Raw genomic sequence first — 24,415 nt, forward strand, 5'->3', positions numbered from 1 at the left:
GCACTAATATTTTATTATTTTTCAAAATAAAACGTTATTTATATAAACACCTATAATTACGTATAAATAAAATATATAAACGTGCTGCAACTGGCATTATATTTTCAAACAAAATAATGATTTATTCCACTTTTTTATTGAATGGCTTTAAGTTTTGCTCATTTTAAATACTTTTAGGTACTTAAATAGTTATTTAAATAACGTAACGAAAAACAATACTAAAACAAATTATTGGAAAGCTCGTTACTAAATTACCAATCCTGCAAATTAGATTGTACTTGTTTGTATGATTAATGATAACATTTTATATGTATTTAATTATGTATTCATTACAATTAATTTTATTTATCTTATTACAAATTTAATTCAGTTTCTGTTTGTATTTTTTCATTGGCGCGCATTGTAGTAGCACGTAATCGGTCGTCAGCACGCCGTTGTTCAGTTCAACTTTTCATTTTCAACTTAAGTAGAAAATAGCACAGTTGCCTTAGAAATGGAAGCCAAAACGAAATGTGCAAATATCACGTCGCTACTGTACACCGCTCAAGAGGAGTTTTTGTTACAGACAGACAGACGCATATTTTCTGTTTTATTGTATAGATGACTTAATATTGTACGTAAATACTTATTTAAATAGCTTACACAAGAAAATTAAAACAAAATAATGCAAGTGTGTGTTTTTTAAAACTCGTTTTTAAATCTATACTATTTTGTTGTAAGTTAGTAAGATATAAAATAAATAATACCGATATATAAGGACAGCAAACCTCGAATGCAGTTTTTTGTCTAAAAAATTAAAACCATTTTTTGCCAAAGATGTTGTAAAACAATGCGTTGAAACAGCTGTAAATATTGTGTTTAGCAATATGTCTGATTTAATGTCGAATTGTCAGAAAACATCGAATTGAAATTATTTCAATACTATTCGATATGTTTTGATGAGTGCACAAATAATTTTGACACTGTACCATTGTCAATTTATCATGCGTGACTATGACTATGAATGAATGTGAAATTTATTGAGCATGAAAAATACAAAAGCTGAAAATCTATTCATTGCATTAAATATTTTTTTGGAAAATATTCGACTGACATTATTAAAAATAATGTTTTTGCCTAAATTGCATCATAGATACATATTACTGTCATTTCGAGACAGTATAAGGATGGGTTTACTGTGGGTGCTATATTATCGTTGATCCACTGAAAGACGTATGTCCTCTATTGTGTGTACTATAACTTACAATACGTGGTTTGAATACCATATCCATGTCACGTGGCAGAGGAGAACTTTAAAAATTAAATTTGAATAATTTATCTAAATTTCCATCGATGAGTCACCCTTTATCTATATTTTCCTGGAAGCGGTATAGCATAGAGAAAATTTGACATCAGCGCTGAATTTAATTATGTGTTTTATTGACTAAGCAAATTCTGAACTAATTTAAATTTTTACTAAATTTGTACCCAAAAATATAAATATTATTTAGCTTTTAATTTTTTTTCACAATTAGTATAAATTTTGGAATGAATGGAAATTAAACTCAGACAGTAGCTTAAAAATATTGTAATATAAAAAAATGATAAATATTTCAATGTTATTTATTTGTAACTAATTCATTTAGGGAATCCTTCTTAATTGGTTTCCAAAATTAGTTTCTTTTAAATATTAAAGAAGTTTACAAATATAACATATTTTTTACCATTTATGTGATGTTATAGATGTGAATCATTAGAATGTTAAATTTTAATAAATATAGTAAAATCACATGGCAATTATTAAAATGTATCAATAAATGTTAAAAAAAAGCAAAAAAAGTAATGAGATGAAAACACTGAATTTATTTTAATTTTAACATTGTATTTATTTTTTAATACTTAATATTTTAAACTGATTTAACTATAGTTTTTAATAACTTTTAAAGCATTTTTCATGAAATTATTTCAAGTAAAGCTGTAAAATATTGTAAAAATAAAAAAAATACAGTTCCTGATATTTATTGTAAGTAGCTTAAAATGTTCCAAAATGGAGGTAAAAATTAAAAATAAAATTTATATGTAAATAATAAAAAATAAATTTAATTTAATTTAAAAAAACAAAATTTAATTTAATTTTAACTCAATAGCTATAAATTGATTTAGCTCAATAAGGAAAAGTAATAAAGTTATATTATAAATGAAGCATAAACATGCATATTAATGATGATTATGATTTATTTATGTATTCAAAAATTATGTTATCTTTCACTATATAAACTAAGGTAAAATCAAAGAGTATGATATTATAAATAAGTAGGTTTTCAATAATTATCTAACATTTAATAAGCGCAGCTTCGCTACACGCAGTACTGCACACAATTATTTTTTCATACTCACACACACACACACACACACATGATGTTATTAATATTCAGCTAAATATTAAATAATGTCAAGATAAATAAGATGAAGCAACAAATTGTGTTAAATTGCAGCAATAGTTAATTAAATAGTTGGTGCCTCAGTCACGATTCAATTAATTATAATTAACGATTTTGTAACATTTAGCCATAAATAAAACTATATTTGGAAATTAAAGAAAAATCTGAATTTAATATCAAAGAATGGAAAATTAACTTTTAATCTTTTATCGTTGTTTACTTATTTAATTTAAATATAAATTACAAGTAAAAATATACTCAATTTAGTTTACTAGTATTCATAACTAAATTTTCACTTTAGGTTATACAATTTAAAGCTTACATATATACAAAAAAAAATTAAGGAGTTCTTATCAAATTGATTGATTTTTAAGCAGATTTAAATTTTTAAGAAACATTTTAAGAACATCAATTATGTATTAAATATTTTAACAAATTAAAATAGTGATTGTAAATTATCAGTAAAATAAAAAATATATATTTTAGACTTTCGTAGTGTTTTTTTAGAGCAATAAAATTATTTTAAAAATGTTAAAATTTATTGACACAAATATTTTTTATCTTTCTTGAACACATAATGTATTTTTTGTGGTTAAAAATTTTGTAAGTGAAGCTTAAAATGATGGAAACATTGTAAAATTCAATGGAAAACAGAGTTTGCTAAAGATAACAAAGTTTGAGGTCATGATTATTTGATGGACGGGCTATTAGACAAATTGTATTTATTTTTATGGCTCAAAGTAAAAAAATGGTATTTTATGAATATTAAATATTTTTGCAAAATAGTTTTAGTCTGTGTTACAAATCCTGCTCTTTTAAAGTGTTACGTTTGTGTTCAATATTTTTTAAAATGATTGTTAAACTAATGACTCCGCGAACGTTTGAGGCTCGTGTGAATATTCTATGTAGTTTGCTTTTAACCGTCATATAAAGAGTCGCGTTTGCCTTACTAAATGCAAATTTATTGTTTATATTGAAACGTGTAATTTTAAGATGCTTATAAACGAAGGAGAACTAATCAAACGATCCTCTTCACTGGGATACTGTCCTATATTCGAGAATGATACACAACGATAACTTTATTCATCACTCGTCAGTCATCATAATGTGACTGAGATTTTATAATTATATATTTTTTTTCACTCAAATAAAAGAGTGAATATATGTATAGTGATTTAATATAATTTACATAAAATAAAAACATAATTAAATATGGAAGAGCAAAGTGTTAAGATAAAGGGCGAAAGTGTTAGAAACCAATTTTTCGCAGCTATAATAGGTGATTATTTTTTTTATAAGAAGAATAAGGGGGTAAGTCAAGTTATGATTGTTCATAAGAACTTGGTAAATAGTGTATTTTTTCTTATTACATAATATTTTTATAAGTATAATTTGTGTATATATTTTCTCGATTTATGAAAATTTATATTTATCCACTTTTCCCACTGATTAATTAATTTACAATTGTAATTAATCGTAATTTATTATAAACCTATGTATGTATAGTTTTAATGTAGACGAAATATTTTCAGTGAGTTTAAAATCATAGTAACAAATTTGCTTAGCTTTAAAAATATAAATTTAGTTTTGTGAAACAAAGAGATTGATATAAATAAATTTTTTTTTTATAACTATTCACAGTAGCATAAATAGTGTAATTTTACATATTATAATATATTTTAAAAAGCTTATAATACTTATTATAATTTTTAAATAATAATATAAATGTAGTCTTTTCATGAAAATTTTAACTTTATCACTTTTTCCTCCAATGTCTAAAGATAAAAATGTTGAATATGATCTTATCTTTAAATTAATTTACATTTCTTTTTAGCTGTTCTTTATCATGGTTTGTATGTATGTAGATAAAAATTTGGCACAATATATTGCATAGTGAATGTAAAAGTACAGTAACTAAAAAAAATATACTTTTTTTTTACAATTTATATACAATATATAGCACTATATTTTATTTTTATTTAGTTTACATTTCTACGTTAGATGCTGTATATAATACGTAAAATTATATTTTAAATTATGTACATATTGAAAAGTTTTTGCACATTTTTTAAAACTGTGCTAAATATTCATATGTACGCAAATAGTGACATTAGTTTTTTTTGCCGTTTCAGAAACGAGTTGCGTGGGTAAAGTTATTTACATCAGACTAACCTTTAAAATTTTGTTTTTAAAAACACTATAATTTACAGATATATTATTTAAATTATTGGATAATGTGATAAGAATTATAATGGATAAAGCGAAGGAACTCCTAAATGTGATTTTACATTAGGTATTTATTTGCAAATTATATTTTAAAGTAATTAAATTAGCACCTTGAATATTCTGATTTTATTTAGTTCAAAGTTAATCACATGGTACATATTTACATAAAAATAATGATTACGAGTAATACAAATTATAATATGACGACACGTTACCTGAGATAAACATTGCACATTTGAAAAGTTCCTTGTATTTTTTATAATTTATAAAGTTTTATGTTAAAAAAACAGATTGATGTGTTAAAGTTGTGATATGTTATGTGATACTGATAGTATCATTATTATGTTTAATGGTAGTAGAAGACATTTGGAAAATTCTTTTCTTTTAAAACATTATTTTTTTTATATAATAAGATAAGTATGAGCCTACCTCAAATATCTTATTAAAAAAAAGGACGAAGTAGTGCGTTATCCTTCACGCAGCTTTTGATTTAATTAATGAAATACAACAAAATGTAAATGATAAAAATAAAACTTAAGCTTTATTTATAGACTTTAAAAAAAAACACAGTGGACCATAATGCCTTAACTACACTCTTTGGAAGTTGGCCAAGTTTGCCCAAGGACGGAGAATATAGTGGGTTACTTCGGTCGAGTTCGGTTCTGCCCGCTCTAAAATCTCTCGGAAATTGTCCGAGGTTACCGAGAACGGGAGGTAAAGTGGGGGTAATTCAGTCGACTTGGCCAGCTTCGAGCGCTTCCGAACATTATCGGCAAACGGACCGAAGTCAAAGGGACTGAAGTCGGAGCTGCTCTTTCGAGCGCGAGCGGTGAGATACTTCCCCTTTCGCTCTCTCGCGTGTTAAGTGACGAGAGTGAGAGAGATAATGATATGGTGTTTCGCAAACTGAAATAGTTCAATTCAATTTCAGTATGCGCGTAGGCGTCCTATGGTTAACAAGTAACCATAGGACGTTAACACGCATGTCGAGCGCTGCATCGTGGTCACGTGGTCAAGTTATAATACCACATGCTTATTGGGGACTTCAACAGACTCTTACTGACATCTTTGAATATTTTAGGGCACCAAAAGGGATTAATTATATTTTTGATTATATGTTCTTCTAACAGATCTCGTTATTATATTTTTTTCATATAAAATTAAATTAGTGATACTTGATTTTGTTAAAAAAAATCTTTTTCAATATCCTTATGTATTTTTCTAGATAACGAATTTTTATTTAGAATCGATGGCGACAAATTCTAGGATAGTCACAGATGTGGTGTTCGTATTTTGAAGTATCATTTTTATGCCTTATGGCATTTTGCAAAAGCCGACAAAGATTTTGCGTAAATTGAATATTTACGACCGAAAAGTTTTCACTGATATTGTATTGGTGAGTGCCCACACAAACTTGTATAATTATCAGTAGCGTAATTTTAATTAAATGACAATTTAAAAATTGCGATTATTTGGCACTTTTTTAGATCACGCGCAAATATGCCGGCTGTACGAGACAGAAGCCGCCGTCCGGACGTCATTCACGGCTTCCGTCCGGACGGCATATGAAATTTGCGACAGTGTGGTCGCTTGCTTTGAAGTCGTAGGTCTCGGCCGACTTCAGTTGTAACTTTGGTTCGGACAATTTCCAGAGGTTGTAGTGCAGGCATAACATATTATTAGAGAAATTAAAACATAATAGGAGTAACGCTAAATTTATTAAAAATATATTTAAACCATAGACAACAAGTAGTTGTAATAAATGGTATACAAAGCGTATGTGTGGAATTCTACAAGGTTCTATATTATTTTGGGACCATTATTATTTAATTGATACATAAATTATTTAACCCTTTGTAGACTTGCAAGAAAGATTCAACTGTACGCTGAAAATACAGAAACATACAAATACATGCAATGATTTGATCATATTAGCGAATGGATGAGATTAAGCAAATTATAAACTATATGATAGTAATGATAATTTTGATATTGAAATTATTGTAAATAATTCACTAATTACAAAAAATTTTAGGTCAACTTTTATGATTAAATGCAACCATATTGATTGAAAAAATATTATTACAGAAATTTTATTTCTTTATAAAAATATAACAGACGTTTCCAAAAAAAAATACAATTATTCGGATATTTAATCTAATCTCAATCTGTCACTGTTTGTAGTTAGTTATTATACTCAGTCGGATGTTGAGATAATGTAATAATCGCAATTATCATGTCAATCTAGGTGACACCTTGCCGTTAACTTCAATGCACATGACCCAGATCTATGAAAAGTTACATGTAATTAATTGAAATTTGTCTTTTCAGTTAATTTGTTGATATTCTGCCATGGATGTGAGGTTGGCTGGATATCTCCACTGCTGTTATTGGCTAACAGCGATGACAATCCTCTGTGGTCTCGTTTCAAAATAGAAGAATTCGCATGGATTGGGTCTCTGCTTTGTGTGGGAGCTTTTGTAGGAACTCCAGTTTATGGCTGGTTGGTGGACAAGGTCGGGAGAAAGAAAACTGCCATGCTGACGGGAGTTCCCATTTTGGTAAATACTACTAGTAAAGCTATTTTTTTTTATTGTTCTCAATTATTTATTTGTTTTCAATTTTTGTATCACACTGTGTGATACAAAAATTTAATATTATTAGCCGATGCATATTATCACAACCAATTTAGTATTAATAATAAAAAAGTGCAGTGAAGTTGTGCAAATGTTGTGGAAAGCTTATGGCAAAGATGCTAAATTTAAACAAATGTTTTATTTATAATACAGTTTGAAAAAGGCTTGCAAAGACTTAAAAAATTACAAAGGAGATGGGCAGTTTAAATTTTTTTTAGGAACATTGTGTTTAGTAATCACTGAATCATTATTATGAATATAATAATTTAAAAAAATAATTCATCTAATTCTTAAATTTTGCCTAATCATGATTTTTTTAAACGGAAGTTTATTTTTGAAATTTAAAATTGTAAGAAAAAAACTATTTTTGATCAAAAATATATCAAGAATAATAATCTGCATTATCTATTTTATATTTTAAGCACAGCTTAAAAAATATCAATAAAAATATAAAAAAATAGTTAGCTGAATTCAAATTAAGAAAATAAAATACATACGTATGTTTAAAAAATTTAAATTATTTCATCAAACACATGTAATATATTTGTCTGAAATAACTTGTTAAAAGCATAATAAAAATAATTGGTACATATATTTGCGATTAACAGAACAAGTTTATTTGTCACACCGACATTATACAAGCGCACGTGCCGATGGTCTGTTTAGGTGAATTCGGACCACTCGTTTTGTTGTAATGACGCTGCCAATACAAATAAACGCTGTCTATACCAGAAGTCGGCAAACTTCGACCAGCGGGTGCGCTACTTATTTTAATCCGGTTCGCAAGCTGAGATTCGATTTCACATTTTCTAACTCTTTAAAATTTTAAGCTGTGCGCTATAACGAAACGGCCGAATTGCTAGATATAATCGTATGTGGTGCTCCCACTGCTTTGCATTTTACTGTGACGCTACGCAGTTATAATTCGACATCGTCTTCAAAGCCCCATCTAACGCGATATTATTTTGCGTATTTCGTTCTCATTTTATTACCCGTGGATATTCATTACGTCACTGTCAAAACCAGAAAAAATAAACTAGTAGACTTGAAATGTCGTGCTTTAAAAGCAGATAATACAATATACGTCATTACCAGACTAAGCACTCAACACGATATTCCAACATAGAGTTGAAAAGCTTAAAACGGAAATTTTTATAACAACGCAATTTTTCGCGTTGATAAAAAAGTGATGCTGTATCTAGTCAATTCAAGTGTATGCCAGTCTTTCGGCGAGAACAATTGCAAGAATAGTTGAGCACATTGTGAGTAACATCAATAGGCAATTAAATTTCAAGGAATATCTCATTTTTTTATGACACTCGGCATTCTTGTAGAACCCAGGTTTTCACAAATTATATCAAGTGTACTTTTCGAAATAGCGAATATTTTGTATAATTGAAGAGTTAGCCAAAAATAGTGACAGTAATTACCCATTTTAGAGACTTTTTCTAACAGTAAGTTACTGAGTATTTGCTTCACATTGTTTATTTGAGGAGTCAATGCTATGTTTGAGTAGTTGAATTACTTTTAATGAATGGTCTGCATGGAACAACGATAAATGAAAATATTTTTAATGAAATTGATGTAGCGTCAAAAAATTACATTCTAAATTGAAATCGACTAAAATGTATCACATAAGATGGTTTGAAATGCGATGGAATCTGCTTACAAATGCCCAAGTTATTGATAAATCGTAAACTAATTATTATTAGATGCACGACAGACTTTAATATAGTATGTTCCCACTTCAAAGCATTACATTAGATAGTCGAGAGCAGGAAAAAGCGAAGCACATCTTCTGTCACTTCGCTTCCGATTTGGAACACATGAGTATCGAACAGGACATCCATAAAAGGACCGAGGAAGCAGCTAATTTCCACTGCACGTCAAATCATATCCAGCGACCTCCAAATTGATCTTTAGAGACGAATTAGAGACTACATTATGTAGTCTTCAAAGTTCTAAAGCCTATATCGACATATGCTATTCAGTTATAGGGATGCGCAAGATAAATACATATTGATTACATTGAGAATGTACAGTGTGGCGTTGTTACTACTTTACACTTTGACTTAAAAATGAAGATTAGGAAGCATGCGTGCAGGCATAAGTTGCGTCTGTTTCAGCATAATAATGTTGCAAATGACAAAATGATACGAATGTGTTGTACTTGTTAAGTTTGCTTATGATTGAGTACATTACTAATACAATATATATTTAACCTTTGTTTTTGACGTCTTCTTTCAGGTGGGATGGGTTTTGAAATTTTCCTACAGATCTGCCACCGGTTTGATGGCCGCCAGGTTTATCAATGGCTTTGGAAGTGCCGGTGGATTGATTATAACTTCTCTCTATTCCGTTGAAGTTGCCTCGCCTTCAACTAGAGGCGTTTTGGGATCATTTACAGCATTCAGCATCAACGGAGGGATTTTACTGATGTACGTGATTGGAGCTTATCTGAGTTACAATGCAGTTTCAGCCATCATGATATGCATACCCATAGTTTTCTTCATATTCATGCTAGTAATGCCGGAAACTCCCATCTATTTGATCAAGAACAATAGAGATGAGGTAAAAGTGTGTTTTTTTGTGTCATTCATATTAATGTTCAGTCAAGGTTGTGTGAAAATTTTCACATGAATGTGAGTCTTTATATACATTAAGTAACCATGATTTTTTTGTTACACAGGAAGCACGTAAAGCTCTTGCTTGGTTAAGAAGCATCCCTAAGGATAGTCCAGCAATAGATGATATTATGAAGTCGATTAAGTACGATACGGAATTAGCTAATGGAAAGAATGATACCATAGGTGAGTAATACCATGTTTATGAAGCGTTAAGTAATTATAAATCTGATTAATGATTTTTTTCGCACTATTTTAGAAATGTCCGAAAAAGGCAACTGTGAGGTTAAAAGCGAAGAATGTAAATCGTCATGGCATTATTTATGTAAGTATATTATATATTTGGCCTCAAATATTAATTTTAAAAGTGAAGGATTTTCATGTGTTTGATTGAAGAATCGGCCTCGAGTTTTTTGTCTGTTTCTTATTGCAGAAATGAAATTTAATGATCGGTAGTTTCTTTAATTGATGAGAACGAATCTAATGACTATTTTGCATAACACACATAATCTCAATAGTTAGTGTACGGAAATAACGTAAAAAACGGATTACAATCATTAGTAAAAACATATTCTTATAACGGTTTTTGTAACATTATTATGACCTTCTCTTACGATATATTACGTCAACCACTTGAAATTGTGTTTGTTGAATCATTATATTGAATAAAATGAACCATAAATTAAATATAATTTTTTAAATTTATAATAGGGCACTAAAAGAAAATTGTATTAACCTTTTTGCCGCGACGCTTATTTAGCGCAAGTGCTCCCCCAGCGCGACTGATATTTTATTAAACTAGATATACAAAGCTAATTTTTTAAATAGTCATTACAGTTATAATACACAATTTACTATTATAATATATAATCGAAATACATTAACTTGTTTTATTTTATTAAGAATAATATACTACCAAAAATGTCATTTCTGATTTTTCCAAGAGGGGTAAAATATGTCAGTGGTCGTTTTTTAATATTTATATTTCATTATGATTCGTAGTATTTCATTAAATGACATGCATTTTTCTGGGCAACTTCAATGGGGTTTCTGTATAAAATCCACGTCAAAAGCAATAAAATCATGCCGTCGCCATCGCAATGGAAAGCGTTCAAGCGTTCATATTAAGACTTTTTATAACAATATTACGACTTACAATAAGTGAAAATCAAATGAAACATATCTAAACCAAATTTTTATCAGTAGGAAAGCACAAAAAACAATTATCACTTCTCAGAAGTCAAAAATCCACGTCAAAAACAATAAAATCGTGTCGGCGCGTCGCAGTGGAAACGTTTTTATGTCACTTTAAGCATAACATTGACTCTTCAAGTAAACTATGTACATAAAATGTTAGCAGAAGCCTTTAAAAATGAGTACTGTTACTAATTTTATTTAATCTTACTGTTTCAAAGTTGCACTTAATAGAATTTGACATAAGGCACCTTAGGAAACATGTATTCAGAAAGAGCTCCAAGGGTCGAAAAAGCTTTGAAGCCGAAAAAATATATATAATATATAATCAGTAGCCAATTAATATATATTAATTGGCTACTGATGTTACCTACTATGTGCTCAATTCTTTTAACAACTGAAGTTAATAAAGTATATTAGTAGTTTCCTGACCCCTACATTATATTGAACATTCATACGTTGATGAATTTTAATGGGCTTAATCTTATCACTCCTCACTATATTTATCCATGTATATGAAATCAGACATTTTATGGTTGTTAGAATAACTATTTATATTTTCAGTCACATCTCTACCGACCTTCAAAGCATTTTCAGTCTGTTTCTCTTTGATCACTGTACAATGCTTTATTGGAGTATTCGCTGTACTTACATATGCGAATTCCATTTTTCAAGAAGCTGGATCTACTTTGTCTGCTACTGTTAATTCTTTGATTGTAGCTGTTTTACAGATCATTGGCTCTGTGGTGGCATCTTCTGTAATAGAAAAAGTGGGAAGAAAGGTTAGTATTATTTCTAAAGCAATAGATACACCTGAATTCACCGACTAATACTATGCATTCTAGGTTCTTATGGTAATATCATGTTCTGCTGTTGCGTTGAGCATGTTTGGAATGGGAATTTACTTCTACTTAAAATCGATTCACTATGACACATCTAGTATTGAGTGGTTACCAGTGTCTTCAGCATCTTTGACAGTTTCATTGTTTGCCATAGGAATAGGTCCTGTTCCTTATATAATTCCCGCAGAAATGATAATTGTTCAGGTGAGTGTAATTTGTAATTGTTCCTTATTTACGGATTATAAATAATTTCTTGTTTCAGGCACGCGGATTGGCTACGACCATAATGTTCATGTGGTTATGGTTGCTTCTGTTCTTGGTGGCTCAGTTTTATAATCAAGCTGCGGAGATTTTGGGGGTGCATAATGTGTTTTGGGGTTTTGGAGGAGTGGCTTGTTTAGGTGTAATTATTACAATACTGTTTTTGCCAGAAACTAAAGGCAGGTCTTTTGAATCGATATTGGAATATTATGGCGAGAAGACAAATAAGAAGACAGAACAAGATAATATCACTGGCTCGACAGAGCGTTATTGATCTAATTTTTATTATCAAAATGTATATAATAAAAATAAAATGTATTAATAGATGTTTTTGGGGTATTTTTTCATTTATAAGGAATAGTTTAAAAGAATAGTTGCAAAGCCATAAGAAATTACTTTATTTCTAAAAAGAGACTTATACCTCTCAGATTTTAGTAGATTTCAAGAATTTTTTGATAAAAAGCTTTGAATTGTACCGCCGCTCGTCGCCGTCGTCTTCATTGAACAACGTGGAATAGTATTATCAGATTGTTCATTTGATTGAGAGCACAATTTCTTTCCCTTCCTGAAAAATATTAAAATTTACTTTTTGTCCTTGGATTTTATAAACAGTTTCGATCCATTAACTAAACATTCGAAATTTTAAAAAATGTTGCTGTTTATTCTAATTAGTTATATATAAGCCAGCCCAATAGACCAGTGGAATAATTCAGTAAATAATGTGCCTGTAAGAGTAATAGTAATTATAATATAAATATAATTCCTATCGATGATATTATATTAGGGTTTCCTAGATATTCCTTATCTCACGGATTTATATCATAATAAATAATTATAGTAAAAGCATAAGTGACGTAGGATATTTTGGTATTAGCGTAGTTTTTTGATTCCATGGAAATATTATATATAAAAACCAGATAGACTTGCAATATTTTTCTGGTATTTTTTCAACTATTTCATTGTTTATTTATTATGACTGTTATTAGTTTTAGTAATACAGTCGTTTCAATAAAAATATTAGAAAATATGTTTAGAATAATATATGTCTCTGAATGTTTTCGCCTCAAATAGGCACAAAACTTGTTTTCAATATAATCAATCCAAGTTGTCGATGAAAAAAATACATAAGTATAGTTTTTTTTACTATTATCTACTTCATATTGCAGAGTAAAGTATATTTGCTTGACACTATCAAATTACAAATCCTTATATAACAAATTCCAAATATTAGAAAGAGTCAAGAAAAAGTGTAACATTTAACAAAATTTAACAAAAGGATTTCAAGTAAAAGTTATAGATTTTTACGTCCCTGTTTTTTTTTACCATCGTAGTAAGTCAGTGTTAGTGTGCAGTATCAGAAAATGATCAATATTTTTTATTATATTCTATACATATAGTTAAAGATTTCTATAACTGTATTAAATATCATTTCAGGATTTAAAAAAACAATGACAAATAGAACTTAATGACGTTACAAAATTAATGTAATTTATATAACTTTCACAGGAATGAAAGTTAGTTAAAAGTTTAGTGTCAAATATATTTATAAACCTATATATTATGTTGTGATGTGTTCGAAAGTTACTGCTCTTTGAATTCGAATAGTCTATATGCAATAAAAATATTTTGAGATCACTAATCTAAGCAACAAACTAAACTAAATTAAAGACACAAGAAATAAGAAAACCTATCACAAGACAGCATAACTAAAAAATTACTGCCATAGATCTTAAGCATAAGTAAGATAATCATTATACTTACATCAATAAGATGATAAATTTATTGAAGTTCAATAAATGAGTGTAACCATAACTACCAATAAAAAATAAACATCAGAAATTTTATTTTAATTCGCTTTGAATATTCTAGACAGCATTGTGACAGGTAGAAATAAAGTGCACAGATATTGATAAGAAGCCTTTACAACTGCAACAACATGGTGTGGTGATGAATTTGAATATGTATTAGTATTTATAATTTTAATAACAGGATAAAACTAGTTTGATCTGTTTCTTTAGAAATTTCTCAAATATATTTATTTTAATTTTGATTTAATAAAATGATATAAAAAATAGATGATTGAGTATAATCTTGTTTTCAAATGTAACAGGAAAAGCTAAGACATTAATATAAATCGCTGAATCCAACAAACCCAACATTGAACTAGCGTAATATTGAAAACTCCAGTATAAGAATGCGTTATTTTGAAAATTCAATACCAGTAAGTAGTATTAAAGATTGAGTTAAGAGTTTTGGAGATTTAAGATCTCATTGATGGTGTATTCTGTGTCGATTTGGCGTAAGCTCTACTGGGTGCAAGTTCAAGTCAGAACTCTCATTTAACAAGTAGATATCATAGTAGAAGCTTAGGTCGAAGTTCCAATGAAATCCTGAGTGAAAGTGACTTACTTTCCTATGGCAGTGTTCCGACTTATAAATTATTATGGAGATGGAGAGAGATCAAAGTTCCTCTTTTTCCTTGATTCTTTGAGCAATTATGGGTGACTTATAGCCGAATTGAAATCTCTGTTTTTATCTGATTGCTGCATCGTCGATTTTTCCATGTACAAACGATTGTGCTTGGTCTTGACATATTTTATTTTAATTATTTTAATTAGAAAAAATATTTTTCAATTTGTCTTAATAAGATTTATAAAATATTAAAAAATATAGGTAAAAAAAATTGATACATTACTACCCTTAAACTTTTTAAGTTTAGCATCATTGGTATTTCAGTATTTTTTTGTAGTGTCATTATTGTGATTCATAATGTTGAATTTTTAGGTTCAGGTGCACAAAATTTTGACGTCACTTTAAAGCAAAAAAAGTTTTTGATATATGTCGTTAAAAAGTACAAGAACCTAAATGATTTTTTTCAGAAACGACAATAAATAATTAATTAAAAGTATGATGTATTTATATAAGCAATTAAACAAAATTTAGATTAAATGCAAAGCAATAGTTTCAAAATAATAGCGAAAAAGTTTTACCAAGTAGTGCACCGGATATTCAAGACTGCAACACTGCCTACACAGGGTACGACCAAGGGTACGTCCCCCCAGATAATGTGCTCCGTAAATCATGTTCCCAGTAGCGTTTTTTGTTTAACGTACTGTATAATGTAAATATTTATTTATAACTAAATTCATTTTATATTATACATATTTTGATATTCATAGGTGTATATATGTTGCTGAAAGTTGTTGAAAAAATGAAAAGTGACCCATTATTGTAAATGATAATATCATATAAGTAATTAATTGTCATATTTAAACAACAGTATATGATTTTATATACGTTATTAATTATTTTAATGACGTTGCAGTATTATAGGACAGTTTTAAAAGCTGTAAAATAAACTGTATGTATTAAATATTTGCACAAAAACATGATGTGTAGTTTTAAGTTATATTCAAATGTAGTCATAAATATAAACTCTATAAAACAATTTTTTTAAAGCGTCTGAAATGTTAATTATAAATCAAAACTTGCGATAAGATCTCATCTACGTAAGTGAGTCTGTACATATTATATTCTTTTTAATATATAAAAATAACACAAGAGCTGAACATTTTAATAATCAAAGTGATTTTACGTTGCATTATACATAAAACTAACATTTGTAATGGGTAAATATGTAATTATTAGATTATTAACACATTACAAATTCTAATATTTTGATTAGAAAAATAATTTTGCTGTATTTGTTAGATCATATGATAACGATTTTTATTTTAATAATTAGATATTTGATATAATATACTGTAATTCACACACAAACACATTTTTTTAATTGTGATGATATTATGTCTGTGTGGAAAAGCTCTTATTGTGATTACGTTTTCCAGTTTAGTATGTTTCGAACCATCAACACATGTTGACCTCTTGAAACATACCAATTAATAGATAATAATATATACATACAATATATTAATAAAATATAGTAAATCAATATGGATATTTTACAATAAAAGTCAAATTACGATCTATAACCTCAAACATGTCTATAGAAAAGCATTATGAAGAGGGATCCAGTGTCAGAAATCAATACATTGCTGCTATAATAAGTAAGTTTTTTTTTAATTATTTTTTATGCTATTGCAATTTATTATTATTATTATTGTGAATTTATGACCTTCATATTTATGATATAATCACATTGAAAGTGAAATCTTCTCTATACAATGACCTACAATTATATAATATTTTCCATTCACAAGCTTAACTAATTCTTAATCAGATTTTGATTGTAAAATATTGTAAGTTCAAGTGTGTTTATCAATATTTTTATCCACACAAGGTGATAGATTATATTCATAGTTAATTTGTTAAACTTGAAAATAATTGTGTTATTAAAAGATAATTTAAAATTAATAGAATAAAGGCGTAGATTAAAATGATTAGTTAAAATGCTGAACATTTTATGATAGTTCTTCAGGAAAACGTTTGGTGTATCAATAAACTATGAGATAAAATAGTTTCACATGTGGTGAAAAATCGATTGAAGGTTGCATACATACATAGATACCACTTTATTAGCATTATCTGCTATGTACTGATTATATACATGAATTTAATAATAATGATATATAGTTTCAATATGCATATCAAATTATAATTAACATACAATAGATTGTTTGTTATTGAACGTTGCCAAAATTCACGGGCTTGGTCTGGTTTAATTTACAATAATTTATATGTCCGTGAATTTATTGATTTAATATCATCTTAAAATAATATATGTGTATTTTTTATACAAATAATAACCCTAGGTGCATTTTTAATTTACAAATTTTAAGAGTTGTTTGATATTTGACAGTATTTTAATTTAATGCTCAGTAATTCTAATAAATGTTTAGTTGTTAAACGGTGCTTCTGTACTAAATATTGCAATTTTTAATTAAGTGATTATATATGTCTTGTTAGACATGAAATAAACTATGCAATTGGTACTTTATTGACCGTTTGTTAAAAAATCTGATTGTTTATGTCAAAGTTACTGACGATTTATTAAATAAAATTAAACATTAAGTGTATTGCCTATTAGAAATATGTCAGTGATATTTACAATCATTTTAAGATACATAACTATTGTAATAATTATTAAACCATATTAAAACTATTTCACTTATACCCTAACATTATTATTCTGTCTATTGTTTTGAAAGCTCTCTTGAAATCTAAAAGAACTGCTTCAATGATTTAAATTAAAAAAATATCATGTGACAAAATGCGTCGTATATATTTGACTGTTTAATATTATACAAACTATGCGTCCAATATGTTTAGGCAGAAACGCCTCGTATAAAGCTACACAAAAAATAAAAGTTGCTTATAAGTATCTTTAATTATTTTTCAGGCTGTAAATATAACATAGATATTGTCAGTTTTTTATGGACCACGGTATCAATTAATCAATAAATTTTAATTTAGTCGGAATGTTGTTTTAAAGAAGCTCTAAGTTATATATTTTTTTAGTTAATATTCTCGGATTTTGCCATGGTTGCGCAATTGGCTGGACCTCACCGATGCTTTCAGTATTGTCTGAAATAGATGGACCTCTGCCAATGCCTCTAACATTTTCTGAACGCTCATGGGTCGGTTCTTTGATATGCATCGGAGGATTGATAGGAACACCTATTTTCGGATTGATATCGGACAAGTGCGGCAGAAAGGCATCGCTTGTCTTTTCAGCTTTTCCTATATTGGTAAGTTCCATCTGAATCTCTATAAATGAACTTTGAAGACTAACGCAGTACTGTTATTTAAGGGTGCTTGGATTATCAAAGCCTTATTCAAGTCTCCCACTGCCATCATGGTAGCAAGAGTGATCGCTGGAATCGGAGGTGCAGGCGCTTTTATGATAATCACTACTTACTGCGTAGAGATAGCAACCACCAAGACTAGAGGTTTCTTGGGTTCTTTTATGGTTTTCAGTATCAACGGTGGTATAGTGTCCATGTATATAATGGGATCGTACATGAGCTACAATGCTGTTTCTTGGCTAATGATATCATTTCCCATAGTCTTTATTTTGCTATCGTTTAAAATCCCAGAATCTCCAGTGTTTCTTCTCAAGAACAACAAAGACGAAGTAAGGCTTTGAACTATTGAATCAAATCTAGTATAGAGTTTTATAAAAAAAGTTATTTTAAATTCAGCAAGCTTCAAAAGCAATAGCTTGGTTGCGAAACATACCAATGCAGTCTGTGGCGTTGCAAAACATCATTGAATCTATAAAATACGACATTGAACTTGCAAAGACTGCTCAGAAGGAAATTAAAATTGAAACAGGTATTTGAGATATCTATATAATTAAGATTTGTACATATTAATAATTTTGCCGTATTTTTAGAATCTACAAAAGATAAAATATCTATTCGCGAAACTAGCGATTTTGAAGGATCTCCTTGGATATTTTTATGTAAGTTTTTCTTAGAGAATCTTATTAATGTTATGATGATGTTAATAAATGTTTTTTTTTTAGTCACTTCTAAGCCGACTCTCAAAGCATTTTTTGTATATTTTTCACTACTAACATCGCAGTGTTTTGTGGGCATGTTTGCTGTTATAACATATAGCAATATGATCTTCGCTCAAGCCGGTAGTCATTTACCTTCAACAATCTGCATAATTATAATAGGATTTTTGCAGTTCGTTGGCTCTATAATCGCTACTTCGCTCATAGAAAGAACAGGAAGAAAGGTGTTATAATTAAGATTAATAATGATAAAATTAAAATTAAATTATATATAAACTTATCAATTCCAGATTTTACTCGGATCATCTTTTATCATTATATCTCTCAGCATGTTCTCATTAGGAATGTTTTTTTATATGAAATCATTTGGATATGATGTTTCTACAATAGGATGGATACCAGTAACGGCTTTGTCTTTAGGAGTTTCATCTTTCGCTATGGGTGTAGGTCCTATACCATACATCTTACCAAATGAAATAATCGTAGTTCAGGTAAAGTATCATACATATATTTAACACATAGTAATAAAATACTCATTCATCTTAATATATGATTTTAGGCACGAGGCTTGGCGAGCACTATAGGGTGCTTATGGGTCTGGTTATTGTCGTTCTTCATCAGCCAATTCTTCAATTATTTTGTTGAATTTTTAGGTTTATGTACAGTATTTTGGTTATTTTCTGGTGTCGGGATAATAGGAGCTATCATAACGGTATTTTGTCTGCCAGAAACCAAAGGCAAATCATTCGAATCCATCTTAGATTTTTACAGAGGAAGCAAAGAGAAAAGTAATAGTTGTAATAATGAAGTAATGCTTTAAGTGTTGTATTTACAATTCAATCAAGAATACAATAAAAGAGATAATATATAATACGCTCAAGATAACATACACTTTATAAAAATAATTGAGTCGAGAAGATGCTTGTTTTCTTTTGAAGTTTCATTAATCTTGTATCTATCCTTGATTCCATTTTCGACGAAAGAATTCGAAACTTGACAAAAATATTATACTTTTGGATTTTGAAGCCGAAGATATGTGAATTTGCAGCCAGAAGGAAAAAATTGGTAACAATTTATTACATTAACATATTATCACATGTATATAAAAATCTAGATATCGCTGTCAGGCGGTGGAGTTAAAATGATAGCTCTTGGAAGTCGAAGAGTTTTCGCTGGCGTGTCAAGCTGTATTATTGTTGGCTGTGATGTATGTGGAACGGCTGGGATTTGTCGCGATTGCAGTCTCTGCTGATGGCGTCTCTTCCCCTACAACCTTGTGTCACATATTTTATAATGCTGATTTGAGACCGTTCTTGCGAATCACAGAAGAAGACGTTTGCGGGCCAATTGCATCGCTTCTTGGATACTTAAATATTAATAGGATAATGCTTAAATATGCGTCAACAATTTTTTTGAAAATAAGTGAGTTTCTGTGCAATTTTAATATGTATATAAATATAAATTAACAAATAAAAAATAAATTGAATAATTGCATTTTTATTTATTTCCTACGCGCAAGGGATCGATATTATTCAAGTATAGAATATATTGATGAAATTATGAAAAATCGAAAAATAAAGTACGAATAATGAATGAAGTAAAATAAAAAGTATCAAGAATATTTTAAATTAAAAAAAATAGTAGGGCATTAAATGTTTCAAACTTTAATAGGTTTATTTTAATTATTCCTGTTACCGAAAAGATTAATTTATTTGCTGTTGATGTGGATTTATTGTCAACAATAAGTTGCAGCAACATTTTTTTTAAGCAAAATAAATGTTAAAATTAATCATATCAATTGAAAAGAGATAAATTTACAATTAGGTCCAATATTATCTCGAAAATATGAGTATTTTCTGGAATTTCGGCAATCAAAGTGTTTTTAATGTAATAGGAAATATTTGTCAATTAAGCACAGGGGATATTTTACTCATAAATTTTTTTTTTATTTATTGCGTATAAAGGAATATTTTAGTGTACTTAACTTTAAATGTCTTAGAGATAATTTAACACCAACAAAACACTTTTTCTTCAAATATTTGTCTGATTACATAAATATTATGTATAATGCTTTTTTATTTACACATGTTTGTTTTTTTTTTCTATTTATATCAAAATCTTCTGTCATATGATTAATCCATTTGTAAATATTATTATCTAAATTCTAAATACACCTATATTTTCATGTGCTACTTTATTCGGCTTTTCAATATGATTTTCGTCAACATAAAAATAGATTTCGGGTGTTTTACTGTTATTATTGATTTGTATATGCATTTGATTCACTTTCAAGATACACAAGTAATATACCTCGCCATTCCACGTGTAAAAATGATAAAGCAAATACTATTTTTACATAATATTTCTTTTTTTTAGTTACAATACTTGTTTCGTATGAGGATATTAACGATACATATTAAATTTATAGAAGCTTTATATTTAGAATAATATATAGAATATCCTTTATATTTTCAACAAGGGATTCTTTGTCAAGATTTGGTAAATTTTATTTCCTGCACTACAAACTATACAAATACAAACTCCCTGACGATCTGCTACGCTTGATACGCTCATACCTGCGAAGTTGAAGCTATGTTGTTTCACTAAATAATGAACCCTCGATCCCGCGTAAAATTCCAGCTGGAGCTCTTCAGGAAATTTGCTCGAGTCGTATTAGCACAATACGTACATATATGTATTATAATCTATATATATACATATATAAATTTTCAAAATATTAAAATAATGTAATAAATATTCATTTATTACATTATTTTAACATTTTGAAAAAATATTATTATTATTGACTTATGCTTGAAAACATTATTGAACAACTAGTATTTTAGAATTGTAGCAGAAGTCTTTAAATATTTATTTAATATATAAGTGATTATTAAGAATCTTTGAATTTTTCAGTCAGCAATGGTAGGCATTCTATTCGGGAGTTCAAGTAAAAAAAATATTTTTATTTATGATGCTTTATTATACAAAAAATAATATCTATTCCAACTTAAAACATTTTCAGTGAAATTTAATATTTAATAATGAAATACATATGTGCGATGTAGTAATATATAATAATATATTACAAACGTTAAGAACAAACGTGCTCATTGCTGAATACTATATTTATTTTTATAGTATCTTTTCATATTGAAGTATACAATTTCTATAATAAACACAATTATCGAAATAATATATAAAACGCCCATAATGAAATGGATCTTAATGAAAAAATTCATGTCTAGATACTGATTATCTTTAACGTTTTTCATTTCCGGTCTGGCATTGTTAAATTCATCGATCCATTTATTTAAAATTCCCGATTCCCTTAACCTCAAGGTAATTTGTGTTATCTTGTCTGTAACCGTGTCTTTAAATTTGGAATAAAATTGTACCGGATATAAACTGACCGTTTCTGGCAGATAGTAAAAGTCGTCATCCTGCAAATTATCAATCATCATACACGATAAGTCATAATCGATCAAAATTGCTACAGGTTTCTTGTATGCTACAGTATTTTTAACATGTTCTAAAAACGAGACATTATCTTGCTTGTCCTCTCCGTGTCCAAAAAATGAAGTATACTTAGGTTCGTGGCCGGATTTTCTCATGTTTTCGAATGCGACATCTGCATAATCTTCTGAATATGTGATCAATAGAATATTTGAATGAATTAATTCGTCTTGATTAGCTATTTTTTTTAACAACGGAGAAGTTAGCGCCGTTAAAGAAGAACAATAATAGCACAGCGTTATAGTGGAAGATGCTATGATCCAAGATAGGAATATGACTCGATTGAAGAACATTTTAGGTTGATTAGCTACCGATACGGATAGAAAGATCGACCAAGCTAGGAGCGACACGTTGGATATTGAGTTTGTTTTAATTTTGAAAATTCTTTTTATAATTTCCACGATGCATGCAAATACAACTGCAGTACTTATAAAGCTAAAAAATATTATAACTTTAAAAATATCTTTGGTTTGGTTGTGATTAATTACCAACCAAACTACCCTAGCGTCTGTTATGTAGACGAATCTTCCAGTATTCAAGGTAGATTGTATAAAAATATCGCTAGCAAGCCAATGATGTACTTTGAAATAATATTTATTAAACAACTTTCTATTTCTGATCAAATACTCAGTCAATAACTCGTGATGATTGTCTTCGATAGCGTATCCTTCGATGTCTTGGTTGTATGTTACTATCTTGGGAGCAAACCCTAACATATTTCCAGCTTCTTTAATAACTCTGTACACGTAGTGTCTTTTTATGAAGTCCAATCGTTGAAACCAATTCCCTTTAAAGTTGTTGTACAAATAAAATAGTAAACCTACTGAACAACTGCTCACATTTGTTTTGGGCGTTGCATATATCGTACGAGTTAGTTGTAAACTTTCTCTAAATAAAATGAATTCCTTTAAAGTCGCTCGTGTGCAATAATAGTTGATCATTTCAGAGCGTGTTACTGCTTCTGGATAACTAGTTACAGTTATGGTTTTAGCTGATTGAATGAAATGCATCTTAGTAGATTCCTTATAAACGATAAACAGTATTTGTTTGTCTGATAATGATTTAATCTCGAGTTCACTATCAATACTGTGTATATCGCAAATTATCATCACATCATGGTTTCCCACAATGGAGTTTTTCCCAGCTATTTTATTATAGTTATCAACACTAGTTACAATATAAACGGGTTGCCTTATGGGAACAGTTAAATCTTTGGTAAAAATAAAATTGTCTTCCTCGTTTTCATTGTTTGTTATGTACATTATGATCACATATTTATTGTTTAGCCTATGCTGAACAATATTGTTGACAAAAAGCTGTTCTATTGTAAAGCTTTTGTCGTGAATCATTAATGATAAGTTAGTATATCCGCTTGGAAGATTGTAGATTAATATGATTAGGATTATAAACTTCATGATTGATACAATACCAGCTGCTTTGGTTGAATAAGGTAAAATTATAAACTTATATTTCTTATATATGTGTCAACCATAAAATGATTGTTGGGGTATACTTTGATAGTATAAAATATATCAAAAATAATAGTAATAATTGAATCTATTATATACTATTCTCGTTTCATTTTAATTGTTTTCATAACTATTTTTAAACAAAAAATACATTTTCTACTATTTGTTAAATAAATCAAGTTGATTATATTACAATATAATCAACTTGATTTATTTTTAATATTAATTTTTATGCTTTGTAAATGTTCAACATAAAGGGTTAATTCACAAATAAATGCTTAAGATAGAATCATTTGCTGAAACGTATCATGTAATAAAAGTAATATCATAGGTTGTTCAATGTTTTGCAATAAATCGCAGATGTTATGTCACACAATTACACTTTACTGTTATACATATTATAGTTGCATAAAGCTTATAATTTATTTTTTCTAAATTTAATAAATAGCTGGAAAACATATATTTAAGACTGTATTATATATTATATATTTGTAATTTATAAAATAATTTAATAGTTACTTTTATGTAAAAATTAACATTATTTAAAAACTAGCAAAGACTATAAAATACATTATAATGTAGTTACCACGATATAAATCATAAATAAATTGAATTATGAAATAAATCATAGAAAAGTAATTGAAATTCACTGCATTGCAATATTCTGCTTTAATTTTATTTAAAACGCAATCTATTTATATTATATAGTTAAAATGCTATATAAAAATATTAAATCATAAAAATGA

General features: G+C 28.4%; 1 protein-coding gene across 1 annotated transcript; it reads left to right on the forward strand.

Moving 5' to 3' along the window:
* Window positions 1-3,491: 3,491 nt before the first annotated feature.
* LOC148231671 (uncharacterized) lies at window positions 3,492-19,601 on the forward strand. Its single transcript, XM_088193667.1, has 15 exons — window positions 3,492-3,699; window positions 6,978-7,207; window positions 9,530-9,853; window positions 9,972-10,092; window positions 10,166-10,231; window positions 11,665-11,882; window positions 11,946-12,146; window positions 12,205-12,469; window positions 17,682-17,911; window positions 17,974-18,297; window positions 18,365-18,497; window positions 18,559-18,627; window positions 18,691-18,908; window positions 18,975-19,175; window positions 19,244-19,601. Exons 1-15 carry the CDS (start codon window positions 3,633-3,635, stop codon window positions 19,502-19,504), a joined length of 2,928 nt encoding a protein of 975 aa, XP_088049793.1. The 5' UTR covers window positions 3,492-3,632; the 3' UTR covers window positions 19,505-19,601.
* Window positions 19,602-24,415: the final 4,814 nt, after the last annotated feature.

Source organism: Plectrocnemia conspersa, unplaced genomic scaffold (assembly GCF_051122295.1).
Source record: "Plectrocnemia conspersa isolate PC_06_02 unplaced genomic scaffold, ASM5112229v1 ptg000009l, whole genome shotgun sequence".
In the NCBI taxonomy this organism is placed as follows: Eukaryota; Metazoa; Arthropoda; class Insecta; order Trichoptera; family Polycentropodidae; genus Plectrocnemia; species Plectrocnemia conspersa.